Here is a 23,270-nt window from a genome sequence, read left to right as displayed (position 1 = left end):
CTGGGCTCTGGGCTGCGATAGCATGAATGCAGCAGAGGTGTCGGGGGGCTGGGAGGGGAGGGAGTCTGGGGGGAGTCAGAGAAGTGCTCCAGCCCTGATGAAGCAGTGAAACTTAAGTCTTTTGATCTATGCCCAAACTCTATTTGCATGCACCCCCTCTCCCCTCCCCTCCCCTCCAACCATTCCCTCACCCCGCAGCGAGGCTGTTGTACTTTTCTCTTTTACCACAGCACAAAGGAAAAGTATAATATCCCTTTGTGTCTGCAGCTGGCCCTCTGTGGGATTGAATGGTGTTTTTCCTTTTCATTTGTACTGAAAGAACAAGGCGCTGTGAGGTATCATTACTGCCAAAGGTTTTTAAAGGGTAGGTATTTTGGCACAGGTTACCCGGCTTTGACATCTTGCCATGATGGTGCACTGCAGGGGCTGCTCTTCTGGTGGCTGCACAGGGCGTCTCACACACACACACACACACACACACACACACCCCAAACACATATTGTTCACGTCTCACACTTTGCTCAACTTAGCTGTCAGGACATGTATGTGTATGTGGAAGAGTGAGTGTGTGTGTGTGTGTGTGCGTGCGTGCGTATGAGTTTGTGTGTGGCGTGGTAGGATGGGGGTCTAGCGTCTGTCTCCCTGCTGTCTCCCTGACCTGATGCTGTATGCTGCCTGTGCCCTTCGCTCATTAATATGCTTTAATTTTCTCTGACCTTTCAGTCAGTCTTGAGCTTGATTTAATTAAAACCAGCGATACGTCCACAAGGAAAGGAGATAAACCGCGCCATCAGGACAGTAAACAATCACTGATAACAGCGTGTATATCTATCTGCATGAGAAGTATTTATTCATGATTAGTCATGTAAAATCAGTTCATCAGAGCCATTATCTCACAGCTTAAAGAGATTTCCGGGCTGTGTAATCTTACACATGTCCAACAGTGTGTTAGCCAATATTTAAACAGCCACTTCCAGGTCAACAGCTATCAACCTGTTACCTGGCTTATGTCATATGAGGGGAAAAAAAGCCCTGTCCATCATGGCTCCCTGGGAGCTGTAACCCACACTTGTTACCAAACCCTCACATCTGGGCTATTTGCATTTTAATGTAACTGTCAGATTAAGAGGGGGCTGTTTGTGTGAAACCAGGGGAGTGTGACCGCCCAGGGAGTTTGACGGGCTTCATGAATGTTCTGTCACGCCGAACAATCCCATTCCGCCATCTTACGGCGCCATTACCAAACGAAATCAGCCCCTAATTAGATGGTGTTATTTAATTAAGACGGCCCAATGCGTGGCGTACACATTAATCATGACTAATTTAGAGAAAGGGGATGGTGAAGTATGTGAAGGGGGAGGGAAGGGGGGAGGTAGGGAGTGGGTGGGAAAACTACTGAGGAACTGTGGTGGTGCAGGGACAGTGAAGCTGTGAAGTGATGTCTGTGCTTTGTATGTTACTCAGTAGAGGAATAAATTGATGGATGTCAGGTTGAGGGCGGGGGGGGGGGGACAACTGAGCTATGGAGGCTTGAAGCAGAGAGTGAAAGGGTGGGGCTGAGCTGGTGGATATCTTTGATGAGGAGCAGAGAGTGGTGGATTTGGCATTTGACTACAGTGATACCCTGAGCGGGATTAGACCCCAGCGTGTAAGGGTATTTGTCTTTGTTTTCCATGATCCTTTGTGCTGCGTGCATTCTGGTCCCCCTCGTCTGTCTGTTTGCTTGTCTGGCACTAAGCTGGGGTAATACCATGGACAAGTGGATTTAAATGGCTGAATAAATAGCATGTTGTGGTATGTAGATGACTCCTGTTGCATGCAAGCACACATGGGACTCGCCGCTGCCTACACTATGGCAGCTTTTTCTAACGACTGGTTCTATGATCTGGGCTTTGCGTAACACTGAAATGTGTGACTAACAGGCCGTCTGTTAGTTTTAGATGGATGGAGATATCCATGCTGTGTAGACACTTACACATATAGGTAGGTAATAAAAATGGGGAATGAACTACAACAGCTCGATTTAATTAAAGAAAGGAGGGAAAAATTTGAAAGCCACAAGGGTTGGCAGTGGGCCAGTCCATTACTGACCAACGGTTTCCAACCCCATGCATTCATCAGTTCATTCACAGAGTTAACTAACCATCTCTTTAACCCTAGTTGTTCACCAGTGGCCTCTTGATGGCATTAAGTTAAAGTACCCACGTATGCCCATCTTTAGTGTAAGGCTGATCAAGATCTCTGTGTTTTGCTAATAATTTTAGATCTGATGTTTAAAGGCACCTTGTTCAAACTCTTTGTGATACTTTATGACGTAAACCAACAAATAAATGAAAAAAATAAAAAAGTGAAATCTGTGTAAAACTTGAATTTCTCCAGTTGACCTCAGAGTTCACTTTTGTCTCGTAGGCAGTGGAGGAGCTGCTGAGCCTTTTTGTATTTCCACCAAATCTCCATCAAAGATGGTGGAGTTGTGGGAGGTTTTCTAGGAACCTTCTGTCACAATGAAACTACAGCTGTTGAGTTTGATTTGTGGACAAATTTCCAGTGTCTCCGCCACAAACCAGTTTTACTGACATTCAGTTTGGGCAGGGAATCACAAACATCCTTATGTGATACATTGTGATATTTTGCCCACGATAACTCCAGTATCATAACACATTCAGAAGAAAATCAACTTTGATATACTCCACCGCTCCACTACTGGATATACAGTGTTAAGCACGTGTGGTTTTTCAGCACATTTTCCTGTTTTATTTATTTTACAGGATTTTTGGGGCATGTAGGATAATAAGATTAGGGCTAATGTGATTCATTGATCAACAGAAAATTAATCAACAACTATTTCCGTAAATGATCAATCATTTTCAAGCAAAAATGTCCAGCATTGGTTGCAGCCCTAAATTAAATAATTATTAGGAATTTCTATGCTTAAATACACCACTTTGCTCATCAGTTCTGTCCTGAACAACATTTGAGATCACCAACAACACCAAAATACCTTTCTGAAGACGCTGTCAGAGACAGTTTTACTATCAGACCTTGATATACCTGTCGCTGCTTGTAAATCGCAGTGAGTGTCTTGCAGGTTAGATTAATTGGTCTGTCTTTGCCTTCCTCACTCTGCCTCTCTCATATTTACACACACCCACATCTAGTTTCCAATCATATCTCCTGCTGTCTTTCACACTCCTACACATGCACATTACGCTGGTACCTCAAAAATGAGTCATTACATTAGTTAGTGTAAATCTTTTCCTCTAAAGTCATTTTCTCTCCTATCAGAGCATCTCTGAAAACAGACTGTGCTGTATGAAGCAGTGAGGCCAGTCATTTCCTCTCTGCTTATATTATCCTGCTGTTTTCTGGGACATAGGGAGGGGAGGAGGCGACCCTCCACATACGTCACCGTCACATTAGGAGGAACAGCCGCAGTTGAAGACAATAAACATCATAGCCTTGACAGCAGCGTTTGTCCACTGGGAATATAGAATATGTGTGTTATATTATAGATGTGTGTGTATGTGTTGATGTGTCGCAGCAGGACAGATGGATTGTACATGCATGTGTGCGTAGTTTGTGTGCAGCGCCACAAAACTGCACTCCATGCAGTCTTGTCATCTCTTCCTTATGTTTCACCCTAACAATTCATATCTCTGATAACATTTCACTTCCATCATTTTAAAGCTTAACATTTTGCATTTCGTGTTCCCTTGTTGCATTAATTTATTGCTGTTCCGCGGCCAATCTTTCAAAAAACAAAAAGGAATTCATGAAGCATCTCCTGACATTTGTAAATACCACACACATTGCAGAACAAATTATTTTAAGGCAAATAACCCCCCAAAAAAACACAAACCTTTTGTTGTCAAAGCAGTCAGTCTTCTCACCAGTTGTCTAAAATGATCTTTTTATGTCTCTCTTTACTGACTAACCGCTGCATAACATGAGTAGAGGACAAATCTGCAAACGCAGCAGGGAATGATCGCAAACCTGGAGAAAATGTTTTAGATACAACAGTGTCTCCGTTTCTGTTGAGAGCACTCCAGCTAGAGTACCTAGGCTTCTGGAAGCAGAATATGGTTTTTACACAGCCAATGTTATTGTAGAGTGACATATTCCACTGGAGGAGGAGGTCAGGGTGGATTACTGGGTCAACAAAATGTCAGACTTTACCACAGGTGACAGTGTCTCTATCGCCATCCAATGTTGCTATCTTTTATCCATGACCGCATCTATTCCATAACCTTAACCGAGTGGTTATTATTGTAACGATGACGTTGAAAGTCCATCATCCTTAATGAAGTAGTAATACTAACACAAACCATGATAATCCAGCCATGTTATTTCTGTGTGTGACAAAGGATGTCATCCTCTCAGAAAGTGTCACAAAGTGTAACTTGAAAACAGTGTATTTTGTTGTTTAATTGGATATGTTGGGGACACTGGTGTGCAATATAAACTCAATCAACGTTAAGGTACGCAATATTGCCTGACAGTATTCACTCCCATTCCTGAGCTGGGGGAATGATAAGGAATGAAGGACTCAATCTCCAACCAGTTTAATACAACGTGTGGTCTGATTCTATGCTGAGTGATGAATAGAGATTGAGGGTTTTAGTTGCCTTGGAGATGGTATAGTGATAGTGAAAAGTGTATTGACAGCTTTATGCTCCCTGGTAACTACTGCTGCTCAGCATTATATACTGTAAATATGACCTTAGCTACTGTAGTGCACAGAGAGAAGACAGACGATGCATTTCAATGTGGAGCCAGCCAAGGTCGAAATTTGATGTTCTGAATGCGTCCAGGCTTTATGGGGCAGAAGAGGTCACTCGGTTGCCACGGTCATTAAATAACTGGCTGTCTGACAGAGAAAACAATTTTATTAAACCCAGCATGAAAGCATATAGGTCGGTAAGTGGACGGTGAAAAAATTAATAGAAATCAGGGTATTTGATGACTCAGAGTAGTTAAAGCTCTTAGCATGCTGCTTTATAACCTTAATTATGAGGGCTCCCATGCAGGGCCTTGAGAACACTTGAGTTAGGATTTTGATAAAAAATTAAATTATACCATAAATCCTTTTCCTTAAATTGGTAAATATATGGAGTTGTAGAAGTGCTTGGTATGACACTGCAAAAATGTTTGTGACACTATGCAGCAGTGTGGATTGTTGATGAAATGGGAAAAGCAAAACCTTATAGGTTTTTCTTTTATAGGAAAAACCTTTATAGGTTTGGATGTAGTTAAAAATTCTTTACAAGGCCAGTCCTTGTAAAGAACTAACTAACAGCCCTCACAATAGTTACACATTTAGAAGTGTAATCTGCTGTATTTTCATATTAATACATTTATCTAGGGCTGGGCCATATGCGTGAAATAATTATCCATGATTGTAGTTATTTTTGTCCAGTGTTAATATCATTATATGGTAAATGTAATGTATGTGGAACCACTGATGATCTATGCATAGAATCCTGTGTTACTGTTATTGTATTGTAGTGTATCACACCAAACTTATCACACATGTAATACAAAAAGCTGTATGAAAGTCAACAAATTATTTTGAGTATTGATTACAATATTTTTATTTTTATTTTTTTTTCTAAAATGGCATGATCATGTGTCTTCATTGCTGAAATCAATGCAGTTGATATGATGGAGGGGGTCAATCAACAAAAAATTAATTTTAAACACTTTTGCTAACAATGGTTTAAGGTTCTTCTTAAGTTAATAAAAATACCATTTATTTGCTGGCTTCAGCTTCTCAAATATGTGGCTTTGCAGTTTTTCTTTGTTTTATGACAGTGTTGATTAAAATTAGAGCTGGAACAATTCACCAGTTAGTCGAATTTCAACTGTCAGTTAAGTGACAAGTAGTTTGATAATTGGGTTACACCAAACATTCACTGGTTCCAGATTTGATATGATTTGACAGTAAACTGAATATGTTTGGGTTTTGAATTGTTAGTCAAATAGGAACTGCAGTACAACACCAAAATAATTTTAAGACATTATCCCAGGCTTTGGGAAATGTTAACATTTGGGACCATTTAATCATTAGCTGAGGCCTTACATTCCTGTGCCTTATTAAAAAGCTCTGACTGTACAGTGTGCAGTACTGTTCTCTGTGCACTAGACCTCATTCCTCCAGATTTTGCAGACCTATGTATCATCACGATTCCACTGAAGTCATAAACATTAATATTGAACAGTTGCCCAGCTCTAAGTCTATCACAACTTGATGTAAAACAGTATTCAGCCTATATATTATTGCGAAGAAAAAATCTGGTGCACAGGCAGATGATCCATTTTATGTTGAAGAAAGTAAAAACACCATTTTGAGTGGAGTGTATATAGATGGAAGAGTTATGAGTGTGAGCAGTAATAGCTAAAAAGAAAAGAGGAGTACCTTCAGAAACTCAAGCTTCATTGAAGTAAAATACAATAGAGGCAATATCATTCCAACTACAGTGTGCAAATGACCGGTCTCAAAAAAATCACAATGACTTCTTGGCACCAAAGATCAAAGAGCCATGATCTTGCAGGTGACCGCTTTAATGCAACAGTTAAAATGGCCTTTTTCACTGGTTAATGTCAAACCAGAGTAATGTCTGAACTCACAACTCTGTAACTCTGTACCCTCTGTGGCGCAAAATTGTAATTTCTTGCATATGATGGAACAAGACTTTGAAAGGCATTGAAATGTCCTTGAATATTATGTCTGAACAAGTGTGGGAAACCTGATAACATTCCACAGAGGGTCAAAGCTGGCTGAGCCGACTGGCTGGCACCACCGCTACCAGTGGCTCTGTGATTAAGCCACGGGAACCATTTTGGGGCTGATTATTCATGGTGCTACTGTACTGATGTTCCACTACACTGAATTCTCTCATTAGGTCACCCGGCTCTAAAGGCCATTAAATTTTCAGTCAGCATGAATAAGTCAGGGAGTTCTGCCTCTGATCATGCAGTGCAAAGAGTCCCCAAACTCATCATAGGTACTCTGCATAAAAAAAAACAAAAAAACAAAAAAAAAAAGGAGAGCAGGGGTAACATTTGCTCAATTAAATATGTGAGAAGGGCAGGGGTTGACAGCAGGGTAGTTTTTTTAGATTTAAAACCTAGCATGTGGTGCCAGACAGCATTTCCAGAAGTATCGATTAGAATTTCGCTGCGGGTAAATGACTCCCAATGGGATCTCCTTGGTAACTGGAGCGGTGCCAAGCCACTGAATGTCTAACCGACTTAATGCAGATATAAATCGCCATTCCAATCAAGGCCGTTTTATTTGCGGGCTTGAGTGGGGCAATACGTCACCTGCGGTGCTGCACATTTTCGTCAATAAAATCCTGTCAAAACTGTTAAACGTGTGCTGCATTGATGACATGTGATTTATAATGTTTCCTTCCAGGGAAGAGTATTTGTTGCACAATTGCAGTAAACAGGTAGTTGAAAACTGTTGGCATTTGGGGTCACTGGCTTGCCACAATTAATCATGATTGTTCCGTATTGCCTGAGAGCATTTATTATGCTTTTCAGATCTGGACTCCCAATGTGGAAAGGCACGAGCAATTAGAATTAATTAAAAATTAAGACCTATTAATGCTGCAACATTAACTAATAGCTTAAAAGGATTACCCTCCACCGCTTTTCAACAGATTGTTTAAACTTGTATGACAACGACTCATTTACAAAGTGAATAGCATGCTGAATGGAATTCCTGATGCAATCAGCTGAAGGTTTAAAATGAACTAGGCACCAGCAAGGTTGCAGGCAAGATTTCCCAGGGCCCTCCTGTGCAATAGAAAATGTTTTTATCGGTGTTTGCTGGTGGCCAGAAAATGACCGGGGAAAACAAAGACGAATGGAGCCATTGACTTCAAATACGACCCCTTGAAAGCACAGCCAGAGCAGTATCCATCGCCATCTATTATATTCATGAGTGTGACCTGCGGGTGGTGAGGAGAGGCTGGAGGGGGAGGTGATAGGCGCCCACCTGCTCCACTCAGCCTCTAAGACACTTGCTGCCAGGAGATCAAACAGGCCTCCACGCTCCCCTCTGTTCTCCTCCTCTCTCCCCGGCACAAGTCCCATATCGGAGGCGACTGACCCACTTTTCCTCCCTCCCCTGTGCTATTACCTGGAGAAAATGGAGTGATGTGGTGTGTGAGTGTGTTGGGTGGGTTTGCGGGGCTGAACAAAAGCTTCTCATCTTCACTTACTGTACAGAGATGAAGGCGTAACTAGGACTCCAAAGAAAGCATGTCATTTCTTATCAGATACTATTACATGTGAGATTGTTTCTCTAATGGTGTGTCTTGACCTAGACTATGTTTCGCTTCTGTGTCGCTGCAGTGGATGTTAAGTGAGCTCACTCAGATCCACTGCATTAACAGAAGGGATTTCATTGGGTTGGCAGTGTTGATTTGAAATCAACTAGACACGAGGCAAATTTGCCAAACAAATGGATAATTTGCCAAACGCTGCAGGACCAAATGAAAGCGGTGATACTGCATAAATTCCATTGCACTGGTGTAAATTGTTTACAGTCCTGGGGGCTTTATGGAGGGTAAGCCATCGCTCATTGTTTTCACTGGATTGATATTGATTAACTCTGACAGCTAGCATCATGATACTTAGCGGCAGTGACCATTTTCTCTTTCGACCTCCACCGACTCTCCCTCCGTTGACTCTTTTTGTCAGTCCGCTTACCTCCCTCCTTTTCTTCCTCCTTTTACTACCCTCATAACATACGCTACATTTTTTATGTCCTATTCACTCTCTGTCTTCTTCCCTTGCAGGCCTCACATGGTGACAGAGTACATGGGCATCAGGAATGAGAGTTTTATGAAGATTGCGGCAGTGGGGACATGGATGGGAGACTTTGTCACTGCTTGGATGGTGAGATTCCAACTCTAACGTATCCTCAACATTGGAGAAGCTTGCATTTATGAAGGGAAAGATTTAATTTTATGTCACTGAAGTCAGATATTTGAATTTTAATCCCGCATTATTAAAAACACGTTCACATAAAATAATATTTTTAGCCATACTGGCAGCACATTTTGGTAACTTAGAGATATTTTTGGTCTGAAGAATGAATCTGAGTGGTTTTGTAGTGCCAACATGTCAATGAATCAACACAGTGACTGAAATTAATGCCCATCAAGATGGCATGTTACAAATACTAAACATTACTCTAATATACCAACATGCTAAATTAATTTTGATGTTGATATAAAAACAGAAATTCTTCCAATACCTTCATTTAATAGACAGAGGCCAAGTTCTCAGATGTTAAATGTTGTCTTAATGCAAACAGCTGTCACAAATATCAGATAAAAGAATACATAAATAATATCATAAAATTGTTGCTAAGTTTTTTGATGCTGGTGCCGACACATTACATTTTGATACCTAGCCCTAGCTAAATGTTAGCATGTTAACTTGTCAAACTCTTGCATGCTAACATGCTAAATGTTTTATGCTCAACATTGGCATGATAACATTCAGTGACATTTAGTTAACTAGCTAGCTGTAGGTATGGTAAAAAGTAAGGTAATGTTACATTAGCGTTCAACAACTTTGACTGATGAAAGTAAAGCTAAGTCTGAAAATGCAGAGCCAAGCCCATTTGAACCCTTTTGAATTAGCTAGTTAGCAACAACGGCCAAACTTCAAATTCTTTAAAAAGTGTGGCATTTATACACCAACAGTTTTTTCTAATAAGCCTTACAGTGCTGCTACATTTAGATGTGTTACTTTAATATACTTACATAAGTATATTAAAATCATTTATGATCATATAAATTCGAGGTACGTGGTGAGGCCATTCTTCACACAGTCATCTCATTTCTAGGTCAAATGTATCCCCTCAGCTATTACAAGGCACACAGTTGGAGCCCTCTACATCCAATTCAATCTGCTACCAAATCCTTAGAGTACATTGTGTCTGTGATTTAAGGAGGGTCAGAGGAAACAATGGATGCACAGGGAGGGACAGAGTATATTGGAGGAGAAACCTACCTCTGTTCATTTGTCAACATAAAGCGAGGAGGAGAGCTCCAGCGGGAGTGGACTACCTGTGGTGGGAGGAGTGGGGCACTGACACCGGCATGCACACAGTTGAGACAACTTGACAAGCTCCCTCACCGGTCACATTAGTATTCTACAGTACATACTGCAGAGGAAGAGAGAGGGTGGAAGGAGAGACAGGAGGAGTAAGAAACAGAGGTGAAGGCGAAAAGGAAATGGGCAAGTCTGTTTGGAACGTAGACGGGGGCTCGGGGAGCAGCGAGTGAGAAGGTGAAATGGGGAGACAGAAATGTGTGTGTGTGTGTTTGGCCCTGAGTTTCTTTTTTTTTCTTAAGAGAGAAAGTTATACTATGGCAAAGTGCTGATTCCATGAATTACTCGCAAGGTTTTTTACATTCGATTAATTCAACAAGGCACTTTGAAGTTGACCTCTGTGTCTCCTATGCATAGCAGATTTATAGCGTGTCTTCACCAGATGAGTGGACAGGAAGGGTCTTGGTTTGGAAATGCTGCAGAGCCAGAAACATCCCATAGATTGCCTGATTCACATTCTTTTTCCAACATGAGCAAGCTACAGTATCTGCAGTGAGGCGCTTTATTGACAGATTGACCTTGCCTCTGTAGCTGCTCCACAGAAAGAATATAGAGGGAATTTTTATGCTTGTGCAAAAAAGCTCTTTAACACAACTCTGAATTCATATAGGCCTAAGGAAATATGTCGTTGTATACTTTTAATGACAAGTTGACAGTGTGAAAACATTATCACTAACTGATAAAGGAAGAGGAAAGACAGGCACAACTGCAACATATAGATAATTATAGATGGTAATCACAGCCCCATTATTATTTAATCACAGATGAAGTGTTATCCAATATAGTTATCAATATAGTTATTCAATATCTAAATTTAAATAGCCATAAAGCTGCATTTCAAGTGTGTGTTTCTAACTCTGCATCATTCATCATTATTTATTAGCATTTGTAATTAAAAATGTGTATACTTAAAATGTGTTGTTTTATTTTTTATATACTTTACATTGTATTTAAAAGCTGTTCACGATTTGTTGTTTCTTTTTTGCTCTTTTTTTCTTTTTTTGATTCACATGCCCCGATTAAATGGCCAAAAGTATAGGGACAGGAAAATTTACATGTGTATGTGTAACATCTCATTCCAAAACCTTTGGGCACTTAATGTGCTGTTATGACAGCTTCCCTTCTGCTGGGAAGGCTGCAAGAATTCACTCCCATTCAGTCACTAGAGCATTAGTGAGGTCTGGCACTGCCAGCAGATGAGACCTGGCTCACGGTCAGTATGCCAGTTCATCCTAAAGGTGTTGGATAGGTTTCCTGTGTTACTTTTGGGCAGAGCCAGAGTAGCTGTTTTCCCTGTTTCCAGTCTGTATGCTAAGCTAAAATAAACAGTCTAATATGTCATCACAATAAATGTATGCACTTTAATATCTGCAGGTGACAGATATGATGCTCCAGGATCAGCACTACCCAGACTGGGGCAAAGCAGCCAGAAGATTCTGGAAACAAGGCAACAACCGGATTGTTCTCTTCTGGTATGTTGTCTTCTTATAATGAGATAAAATATCTGTGAGACGTTGTATGTCTATGACAGGGTTTTTACTGCTTACTAGCTTACTAACTGCATGATATATTCCCTCCGAGGCTGTGCGTGCATGCATATATGCGTGTTATGTGTTCTCTCCAGCCCAGCCGGTTGCAGGGTTACACGCAGTCAATAGCCGTGTTAATCTGCCCTCACTCAGTGTCAGCACCTTTAATTAGAAGAACAGGGTGAAAATCAATGGACACAGCAAGGTCGCGGGGCGAACCATAGCCCTGCATTTTCCTTTCCGTACTACAAGCTGTGACCCTTAAATAACTGCTAAACAAATGCTGCAAACCATGTCTGATATGCCCATTATTAGAGAGCCAAGTGGAATTGTTCCCTGTTCAGATGTATTACACCACCAGTGCACGGTCCCAGCAGTGCTCTTACACCAGTGGCTCAGTGCTGTCAGTCAAATACGACATGCGAACGCCTTCTCCAGTGGTTCAGTTTAGGGTCGCAGTGAGAGGTAAAGGACATGTGAAGAAGAGAATGCGGTTAAAACTGTTTCACATCTGTTTGATATGAACACAGACATCTCACACATGAAACTTTGCTGTGGTGTTTTACATTTCCTTTGGCAGAATTGATTCACCTGCGATTAGAATGCAAGCAGACAAACTGTTCTGTGACTTTTTCTGCAGCCCTTCATTTTATTGATGGATGCCCCGACTCACTCTGTCACGATCAATGCCGGATTTGACAAGCTATCATTTGGAATTCAGAGCTTGAAATATGATTGACAAATGTGTCACTGGATATATCTTGTCGATATGCGTTGAAGGGTTTGTGGCAGATAATAAAGGACAGCGCCAAAAGTCAGGCTATGCTATGGAAAAGAATCCCACTGTGGAATAATAAAAACCCTCAAAATTTTCTCTCCCTAACAGCTGAAGTGGGATAAGAGCTGGCATGCACTATCTGCAATGCAGCCAGCCGATGTGTGGTGTGAGAATGCACACACCACCACAGTAATCACTGGGTGACATTGAGACAAAACACACAGCAGAGAATAATACTAGCCTTCATCACTGCGCCTCTAGTAATGACTGAGAAATGTTCTAGTAAACAGTGAATGCAGAATTACTGCAATGTGACAAGAACAAAACTCACAGAGAGTGAAAGAACACAGAAAAACCTCAACAATCTCTGCATGCAGGTAAATGAAATATTTTGGCTCATGGTAAATATGTAAAAACATGGAAATATGTATGCAGTAGTGGTTTTAAATCGTATTGTCAAACACAGACAAAACACACAGACACAGTTTTCCCTCTGTGCACATTTTCTTCCTGGAGGCTTTATCTGCTGCTATTTTTCAAATCCAGGTAAAATTGTTGTTCAATACATTGTGGGGTCTATGAAAAGAGAAACTGAATAGTGCTTGATTTATCTTTTCTTGTAATTGATGATGGGGGGTTGTTTGTCTTCCAAGATATACAGTACCAACTGTGCACTTCATCTAGATTGGAAGCTTTAAAATTATAAATGTGTTTTTTCAAGGTCTTGACCTTTTTAATGCACATCATTCATAGATTTTTCTCCTCTCCTTCCTTTTCCTGTCTGTCCTCTCCTTTTTTCTTCTTTCTTCCCCTCCTTTCTCTCTCCTCTCCTTGCCTCTCTTCGCTCCTCTTCTTCTTTTTCATCCATTTCTTTTTCTACTTCTTATCCCTTTACCTCCTCTCTCTACATTCCTTCCTTACTTCCTTCTTCTCTCTTCCTCATCCTGGCCTCTCCTCTCCTGGCTCCTCCTGGTTTCCTTCCTCTTGTGTCATCATTTTCCCTCTCCTCTCTTCTCTTCTCCTCTCCTCTCTCCTCTCTCTTGCAGGACAGTGCTCATCTCTCTGACGTCAGTAGTGGTTCTGGTCATCAGTACCGACTGGATCAGCTGGGACAACCTGAACCGTGGCTTCCTGCCCAGCGATGAGGTCTCCAGAGCTTTCCTGGCCTCCTTCATCTTGGTCTTCGACCTTCTCATTGTCATGCAGGTATACCGCTCCCCTGTGGCCAATTAAAAAAAAAAAAAAAAAAAAAAAATGGGGGAGCTGGGACGTCTCTTGGCTTACTCTCCTACCTGTCTTGCCAGCTCCCCCTCCTTCTCCCTCCCCCCCGATTCATCAATGGGGCACTGCGGCACAGAGCAGCAAGAGGGATGTTTGATCACTCTCAGCTGGCATGGACACAAACACACGCACACATTCACCAAAACATATAGGGATATACAAACTGTTGTTTACTCTTTTACATCACCTCACTTTCAGTCCCTCCATCCTTCTTTCCCAGACCTCAGCCGTGAACTCACCCTTTCCTCCCGCGCTCCCCTGTGAGCCAAGTTTATTTTCTTTAATGATGACTCACAAGATTGGAGTTTTTCTCACTTTCTCCCCCCTCCTCCTCTTTTTTTCCCACCCAATGTTCTTCCTCCCACAGGAGAGTGTACATCAATAAAGCCTGTGTCAGTGGCTCATGAATATGTAAATGTGTTTGTCTGGGCAAAAAAAACACATAACTGTGTATTGAGGAGAAAAAAAGGGTGAGAAAAGCCAATATATATATATATATTTTCTTTTTTCATGCCCGCTAGCCAGGAGCCAGAACCGCAGGCCAATCATGTATGTGGTTTGACTGCGAGCCTAATTCAACACGACTCAGCTCCTCCAAATACTTAATGAACATATTTCACACGGCCCTGTTGGTGTGTATTAGAGGACTCGTTGCAAGACTAATATTTGGTATCCCTCGAATATACGTTTCTACTCTGTTGATTATGCTAATTACTCAGAGCCTGCAATTGCATGAGAGAACATCTTCTAGTGTTACAAATACAGCACTCCACAGAAACCTGGCAAGAACACTATTGTAATTCCTATGGTAGTATGTATTATAGAACAACTGTATCACTAAAAGTGATTTTTAGACTCACTTATTGAAGCAATTCATTATTTTAAGGAGGGCTTCTGCCTGCTCTTGGCAGTAATTACTTCACACTAAGTTGTTTTTCTCATTCATTTACCCAATTATTGTGATTATGCAGATATATAGAAACAGCTCAGCCCACAGTATACAAGCTTTTTCCCCACGAGAGAGGCTGGTGTCTTGCTGAGGCCAGCTTTTCCAGCCTCCACGACCATATCACCTCCTGTTTCCAGCCACAGACCTGATGTAACATGAAGGGCCTGTTTTGACATCTCCGTTTGACTCCCCGAGCCGTTCTGGACATGCGACTCCCCCTCCCTTTATCTCGGCGGTATATCATTCCCCACTCGCATAGATTTGTTTATGACGGGCCCTTCTCATTTTCCGCGCAGTGTACAGCAAGCACATTTACTACAGTTATTTATGAGTCGAGTTGGCTTGCACCGTTGAAGGGCCCATCCACTGGCGGACATCACTACGTTCCACCAGTCAATAAAAATTCAACCACCACAGCCCTCCCAACAGCTTCATTCACCTCCATCGCGGAGCACAGGGTGCCACAGTTAATCTCCTACCTCCTTGAGAAAAGATGAATGCTTTTGTTCTCAAACTAATTAATGCTCCAATTAATGACCTCTCTGGATTTGCCTCCAAGCTGGGTTTTACTTTCTTTTTTTTGTAATATGTGTATCATTGTACTGTCTGTCCTTTGTGGATATGTATATCAACATTTACATATGTAGATGATCCGCTGATACACTCTGCCAGTTTACTCTTCCTATATATGTTATAGAGGCTCATTATTTTGGTCGAGGGAGGTCTGGCTTAAATGCCATGCCAGTTAGCGCTATAGCAACAGATACTGCAGCTATAGAAGAGGAGAGGAGGACTTAATTAATATCCAGGGGGCCATCATCAAGCTGTTATGCTCTTCATAGATACTGGCATGGGAGACTCTGGATCACATGAGGATATAGTGAAAGCAGACATGGTAATCTCATGCAGCAAGACACTACACTACTACAAATAACAGGAACCAAGGGGAAATGTAATCTGAAAAAACTGTAATTATGTGTGTATTGTGTTTCTTTTGTTTTTTTTTCATTAATAGAGACGACAAAAGCTAATTTGTGAGCTGATTAAATCAGCTCAGTAGAAAGAAAGAATTTTAAAGTATTTTAATTTTCCTCTCTCCATCAGTCTCTGTATAATTTCCATTAGTTTCATCTGTGTTTACCATTTGATTTAAAGGCTTTCAGAATGCAAAGTTAATAGTTACAGTTACATAAGTTACAGAAAAAAATGTGAGTACATAAAAATATAAATAGTAGCTAACTGTATATTGTTTTCTGATGGATATAAATGGATATAGATTTTTTTCTTTTTTTTTTATGAAGGAACCATCTCCAGCATCAGATATTTGAAAATACACCTTAATATTTTTACATCAATTACAGATCACAAACAAGTCAGTCTGTAGTATTAAAACTTTCAGAGCATTTTCTATTTCCTGTATTCTACAACCAGATATTTTACAAATGTCAGATAGATTGAATGATTATCTGTCCCCCTCAAACTTCAACAGGTAACTAAAAAAAAATACATTTTTCACAAATCTGAAAGCAGCATTGTTTTCTTAGCCCATGAAAAGTTGATTTTTTTGGAGAGACATGGTTCTCACAGGACAGAGATGCACAAAGAAACTACGTCATGGATAACAGCGAATGCTTAAGCTAAAAGCCACCATCCACCAAATATAACCACACAGTAGCAAAAAGAGCTAAGTGACACCACAGGGCACAGGCAGCTTCTAAATGTCAGTTTGGGCTGCCTGTTGATGTGTTTTGACGTGTTGAAATCCCACTGCACATTAGTACACTCCACAAGCCTGTAAACACACAGTGTAGTGTGGAGTCTACAGCGGCCGGCACCATGTTTGACCTCCAGTCAGTGTATGAAGAGACTCCACAGAGACTTAATATCAGCTAATATGAGAGTTCAGTGAAGTGTTCGACATGCAATAAAACAAGACATATGGCTCACATTGGTCATGTGAGTGTTTTTATTTAAATGTGTTCACTTCTCTACAGCTCAGGCTACAATGTTTCAGTTGTAAGCTAAATTTATATGACCGTATGTGTCTGTGTGTGTCTTTTTATGGTTTTTTTTTCCCAGGACTGGGAGTTCCCTCACTTCATGGGTGACCTGGATATGAATCTACCAGGAATGTCAACAACGCACGTGAAGGTCAAGCTTCCTGTCTGCAAGAGTATCTTTAAAGAGGAGTACCACATTCATATCACAGGTACGGCTGCTGCATACAGAGAGCTGGGTCATCCCGTTATTTCCGCCAGCTTTCCCAAACAGTACTCAACACCTGCATTCATCAACTGATAAAGCAGCAAAATGTCCACGAGGGAGACGTAACTTTGGCCTATTTCTGAATTGAAATGGTGAATACCAAACTTGCGGTGGCTGCTCTAGTTTTCCAGTTTCCTGTGTTGGGAAACAGTTTGATGGTGAAAAACCACAGCAACCATTTATAATACATGTGCAGCTGGTGTGGCACACAGGTGCCTCCACCACTGCAGCTTTTTTTCTTTTTTTTTTTTCTCCCTCCTCCTTGCTGTTCCTCCCTGTCGTGCGAGACGTGTCTCTCATCATCTTCCACAACTCTGTGTTTTAATGTTCTCCGTGAGCGACTGTATTTTCCCATTTAAAACCATCCTCCCGGGTTCTCCATTTTGTTCCGCCGCGTGCGCACGGCGACTCACCACCATCAAGAGAAGGCAAAACCAATGTTCCTGTGCTAAATGTTAAGCTTTTCAAACGCTCAGTGATTCGGGAAAGGTCGTTAACTGCAATGCATTGCATATCCATTCGGCATTATGGAAATGGCTCCAGCGCGACGTGATTGGTTTAACTAAAAGCTTATTAACAACATATCTCGGGGAGAGGAAGGGAGAGGTGTCACGTATACCCTCGGAGACATCTGCCTGCAATCAGTCAACCTGGGGAGATGGCTGTCTCATGGTAATGTAGTGATCTCGTTAGAAGATACTGTAGAGGAAGTAGCACCTGTAAATGGATCTATCTGTCTCGGGGCGTGAGCTATATGCAAAGAGAGAGGGACTCGTGATAAATGCATGTGACAGCATATCTGTCTGTCTGACTCTGCCCTCTCAATCTTGTTTGGAGTGGGCTTGTATTGTACATCAATCTGTCTGTCTGTTAAATTATCTGTACAGTGCGTGCATGTTTATTCCTTGCTTATCTGTCAGCTAGCCCATCTAATCTAATTGAAGTCACATGTCTTGTTACAGGTAAGTGGTTCAACTATGGAATCATCTTCCTTGTGCTGATTTTGGACCTTAACATGTGGAAGAACCAGATCTTCTACAAGCCCTATGAATATGGTCAGTATGTGGGGCCTGGGGAGAAGATCTACACAGTGGAGGAACCAGAAACACTCAGGAACTTCAACCACAGCACGCTCACCTACGAGTGGCGCTCCACCAACATCGACCCCGGCACCAACCAGAGCTACGTGGAGCGGGACATGTTCCTCCACAGCCGCTACATCGGAGCCAGCCTGGATGTCAAGTGCCTGGCCTTCATCCCAAGCCTGGCAGCATTCGTCCTCTTTGGGTTCTTCATCTGGCTGTTTGGGCGATTTCAGGACAGCGAGACCTTCACGGAAAACCAAGACAAAACGTACGAGAGGATAAAGAGGAAATCGCCATCGGAGTATAGCAAGGACATGGGTGTGACGCCAGAGGAAATGCACGTGACCATGAGTGACAGTCTGAAAAGATCAGGAACGCCAATGCTGCTCTCAGTGGATGGGCCACATTTTGGAGCGACACCCTCCACAAATTCAACTATTTCCATGGAAACCCAAGAGACACATCCAAGCATTGTGATTGACAGTGCAGAGCAGGAGGAACCGGCAGTCTCTTTTGATGTCCACAAACTCTCTCCGTGACCTTATGAACTTCTGAGACTTTGAGCAATGTAACTGCAGACAGGTTGAGGTTAAGAGCCTTGGGAGGCATCGAGATGTAGTTCGTCAAGATGCTGAATTGTTGCTTCTCTTCGGTTAAGACCCAGCTGCAACAGAAAGTTGTTTAACACAACTCGTCATGAGATTCATGAGAAGGGCAAAGTGATATTCACCAAGCTAACGCAATGGCTTTTGCAGTTGTATTTATATATTTTTCTAAACCAACCTTTGTAAAAGCGCCAAAAACAGGCAGTGATTCCAATAACAAACATGTTTTACAACAGAATGCAAACACTTAATGGTGCTCGCTCCAATTTTTTGCATTTTCATAATTCAATTTTGTCATGGTAAACTATTTTGGCCTTACGTCAGAGGAGTGTTTCTACAGTCGTGACGCTGCAGTATCACACCAGTGTTACAGCTACAGTAGTGCCTTGATATTTCATATGGTGAGATACAGACAGAAACATATTCTGACAGTCTATATACTATAGGCAACGAAATGGAAGCTGTCCTAGTAATGGTCTGCTATATTAATGTTTTATATATATGCTTTCATATCATACTGTACGGACAATTGTTACCTCATTTGATTGTAAGACTTTATCATTTTAATTTATCCTCATGTGACGTCTCTCTTACTTGCTTTTAAATGTGTCATTCTTGTTGAAATAATATGATTATGAACATCAATATATGTTGATGACCTACTCATATCCCCTGACTTGATATTAGTTGCAGAGATAATAAATGCAATCAGCAGAGATCAAAAAGCAAACCAACGAGCCACCTCATGATTACTTATGTGGCTGCTGCACCTCCACTGAATACCAACAGAGTCAGAAAGGTGGTTTTGCCCTTGGCATAAACATGCCATTGAAGTGCAAGGGAGGCTTCTGCTCCAAAGCTCAGGGCTTCTTTACGTCTAGATAAACCTTGAAAGTTTTAGAAGCAGTTTTGCAGTCATGATAATTGCATGAAAAATATTTATTTGAAACATTATCCTAATGTAAAAAAAAATAAAAATTCAAACAGAACTGAAACCTGAAGCATCTATCTTTGCACTCGCTTTGAAAGTGTTTAATGTCTTTTTACAGGTTTTCCTTTGGTGTGCAGTGTCTTTAAAATACAAATATTTTGGTCCAAAAAAACTGTCCCTGTTGATTTTTTTTTTCTGTAATGTGCAAGTATCAACTCAATTATTACAACATTACTAACGTTTTTCATGTAGGTTTATCATGTATAAAGGAGTACTTTGCATATATTAGTAACCAAAGATGCCAAATAATTCAGTATTTCAACAAATTATGCTGCATAAGAAAATAGTCTAATTTAAAAAGGATATATTCATGATGGTCAGAGTGGAATGATATTATGTGCTCTTGCATCATTCAGCATTAAAATACACTGTAATGTATCATAATGTCCTGGAAAATTATTTCCCTAAAAAGAGGAAACTACTGAAAATATCCACATCCTCAGTTCCCTAACACTCCAACTCTTGTTCATCATTATTTGCTTTCATAGTAACCTGCTTTTTAACTTTTAACAAAAGATACAGCAGCGGTACAAGGAAGTGGAGCTTTGAGTATGCCACCAGAATAGTATGACAGACTTTTGCAGTGCTTAATTATAATAGATTAATAAATTGAAGATATTTTAAATCAGTTTATTTCATTCATGTATTTATGTACTCTAATAATAATAATGATAATGATCAAAAAATGATTTAATTTGCCTGTTAATGATTCTGTGTCCTTATTCTGTCTTTAAATGATAAATTAATGATTGAATTTCAAAATGGAATTGAAATATTTATTAAAAAGGCTTTTAAATGGGACTTTTTGGTATTCCATTTGCTTTAGTTTTCATCTCACAAGTCATTTTCTGATTTAATACTTACAGTTTTCCTTTTAATGATCACTTTGTGATCATTGTCTTCAAATTAATGAGACATGTCTTTAAATTGAAGCAAACACAAAATGGAAACTGTAAATAATACTAAAGATGGAATAAGCAAATAATTTTTTTTAGTTTATATTTAAACGGCTTTTAAATGTATTAATTTATTAATTCATTATAGTTAAACACAGTTAAACTCTCTAATTATTCTGGTGGCACACTCCAGACACTTGTGCTCTGTGTGTGTATGCATGTGCGTGTTTGGCTGTGAGTACATTCTGAGAGAAAAGGCGTCCATGTATGTAAAGGATGTTTTATACTTAATAGTGCATGTTGTGTATGTCAGTGTGTGTTTGTGTGTGTGTGTGTGCATGTGTGCACTGGAGGCTTGTGAGGTGTTTACTACACTTGTTTTTGACAAAGGCCATTCAGTGAAGAGGTCAATTTATTCAGCATAATTGGTTTCCAGCTCTCGGTTCTGTAATTATCCTTTTCTTCATAACAGCTCTGTGAAGACATTAGATATTAGTGTTCCACTAAAGGGCAGAACCTCTTTGGACTTGAAGGGGGTCCAGTGTGTTTGTGATGTATTGTGTTTAAGTTAAAAGTGAGGCTTTCCCCTTTGTCGCTCACACTATTTTTATTGTGTTGTGTTGCAAAACTGACACTTCCTGTGTTTGTGCTTTTTTTTTTTTTTTTTTTTTTTTTTTTTTTACAGCAGAGGGAATCTCCTTTCAGTCTCTGCTCAGTGTACTGAACGTCTGTTGAATTTTGTGTTACCAATAAATTAATACATTTGTTATATACTCTGATTGGTTGCACATCTTCTTATGTAATTCCCAGTGAGGAAAGTTCTATTTAACGTTTTTCTATATGCTTGGGAAATGGTTGCCAGGCAACAGCTAAGGTCAAGTTTCTTGCAGCTGTTGACCCAATTAATACGGGCGATATGAGAAATAATGATACTATCTTCACAAGGACACTTGAATACATAGCCTGCATACACATGAAGGCCTGCTCAGATTAGTATGAGTCCTGCTTGAGGCTGATCCGCTGTTTGATTTATGCCAATGGGAAACAATTTGAATTTGTGATGTGTTTTGATCACTGGTGGGATTTGTTTACAGAATATGTATACGTGTAAATGAGTTATAGATTGGATCAAAAAGATCTGAGGCAGAAAAACCGGGCTTATTACGGACAGAATTGGTTTAAGGCAGTGGTGGCTTCCAGTCTGGGGTTGGGACTCAGCCAAGTAGATGCAAGATAAATCTGAGGGGTTGTGAGATTATTAGTGGAATAAGGAAGAAGGAAAAAATGTCCTCTAAAGAACATTTTGGTAATTTCTTCTAACTTTTTTCCAGTTTTCCACCTTGTAGCCAAAGTAACAGTGTGGCTCTAGGTATGGCAATGTCGGTCGGTCAGTCCACCACTCTGGTCCAGACTGAAATATCACAACGATGAAATGATTTGCCATGAAACTTTGTACATATGTTGATGGTCCACAGAGGATGAACCTTAACTGTCAATTTTCTTCTAATAGCTTCGACCTCAAGAGGCCTTGTAAGCTGATACCTTATTTCGTTCATACATTTTATTAGATGGATGGCACAAAATTGGACAGCTCAAGACCACCAATCCCTAGATGCATGAGCCTCAGCTGAATTTTTGTGTTTAGTGCTAATTAGTATCTAAAATAAGATGGTGAACATGGTAAACCAACATGGGCATGTTAGCATTGTTATTGTGAGCGTGTAAGCATGGTGAACTTGTTAGCATGGTGGTGAGATCTTGCAGCAGTCCATCATCAGAGGCCGTGTATCCTGTGAAGAGTAAGTGCATTCACAAAACTGAGCCCACTGAACTCACTGTTAACTGTCAAGTCTTTTTTATTTATTTAGTGCCAAATCATCATTGAGGTTATCTCAGGGCACTTTTCAGACAGAGCAGGTCTAGACTGTTCTCTTTATGATACTATTTATGACATTACAAACCCCAGAAATGAACCCCCCATAAGAGTCCCTTTTGTCAGCTGGTCCCAAGACTCTCTGATCAAATAACTCCCCAGTACTGATCAGCCTCACGCTAGCACTGCTTTCCAACCACCAATCAGATGAAACCAAATTATTCAATTAACCAAAGATGGCTGTCTGGAACACTAGAGGAATCAAACCAACAACAAACAAACCTAATTGCTATATCTGGCCCTAAACCATGAATATAAATTGGCAGAGTATCTCTTTACTGTCAGAGGTAGAAAGCAGAGACAGACCATGACCACAGACAGTCTCAGTAACCATAGCCTGACCACAGAGAAAGGACGAGACAAGAAGTCCTCACTGCACGACAGGTAAGGTAGAGACAGAGATTGACTTCCTCTTGAAATGTGACAAATCTAATATTATCAGAGTGGAATACTTTAAGAAATCGATCTGTTATACCAAACTTCACAGAGCTCAGTGACAGTGAAAAGCAACAGGAGAGGGACACGCAGCAAACTCAGCTGCATAATATGTGACTGCATGGCACAAACCACATAATTAAAACAACATTGCTGAATGTGACAAGTCATTATCTTGACATAGCCTATAATGCATATGGAACACACACACACACACACCCACATTTGCTTGTTTGTTTTGCCATTTTCTTGTTCTTTATACTTATGTATTCTATACTGATTAATGAATTATCATGAATTGCAATAAGGCTTTCTGAATTGAATTGAGAGACAGCTAAAGAGGAAGCAGGAGAAAAGAGAACATAGCATAATGTAAGTTCCACGTAGAG

General features: G+C 40.6%; 1 protein-coding gene across 1 annotated transcript in view; it reads left to right on the top strand.

Moving 5' to 3' along the window:
• The window catches only part of tmem117 (transmembrane protein 117), a 44,797-nt gene extending 23,605 nt beyond the window's left edge, over positions 1-21,192 (top strand). Inside the window, exons 4-8 of the mRNA XM_071493865.1 lie at positions 8,808-8,907; positions 11,509-11,606; positions 13,488-13,647; positions 16,751-16,880; positions 17,899-21,192. Of these exons, the coding sequence (XP_071349966.1) occupies positions 8,808-8,907; positions 11,509-11,606; positions 13,488-13,647; positions 16,751-16,880; positions 17,899-18,560 (1,150 nt within the window). The 3' untranslated portion in view covers positions 18,561-21,192. The remainder of the gene's footprint in view (positions 1-8,807; positions 8,908-11,508; positions 11,607-13,487; positions 13,648-16,750; positions 16,881-17,898) is intronic.
• Positions 21,193-23,270: the final 2,078 nt, after the last annotated feature.

Source organism: Trachinotus anak, unplaced genomic scaffold, assembly GCF_046630095.1.
Source record: "Trachinotus anak isolate AG129_WGS33_773 ecotype Australia unplaced genomic scaffold, CSIRO_AGI_Tana_v1 ptg000002l, whole genome shotgun sequence".
In the NCBI taxonomy this organism is placed as follows: domain Eukaryota; kingdom Metazoa; phylum Chordata; class Actinopteri; order Carangiformes; family Carangidae; genus Trachinotus; species Trachinotus anak.
The sequence above is the reverse complement of the archived record's forward strand: the minus strand, read 5'-3'. Positions and strand labels throughout refer to the sequence as shown.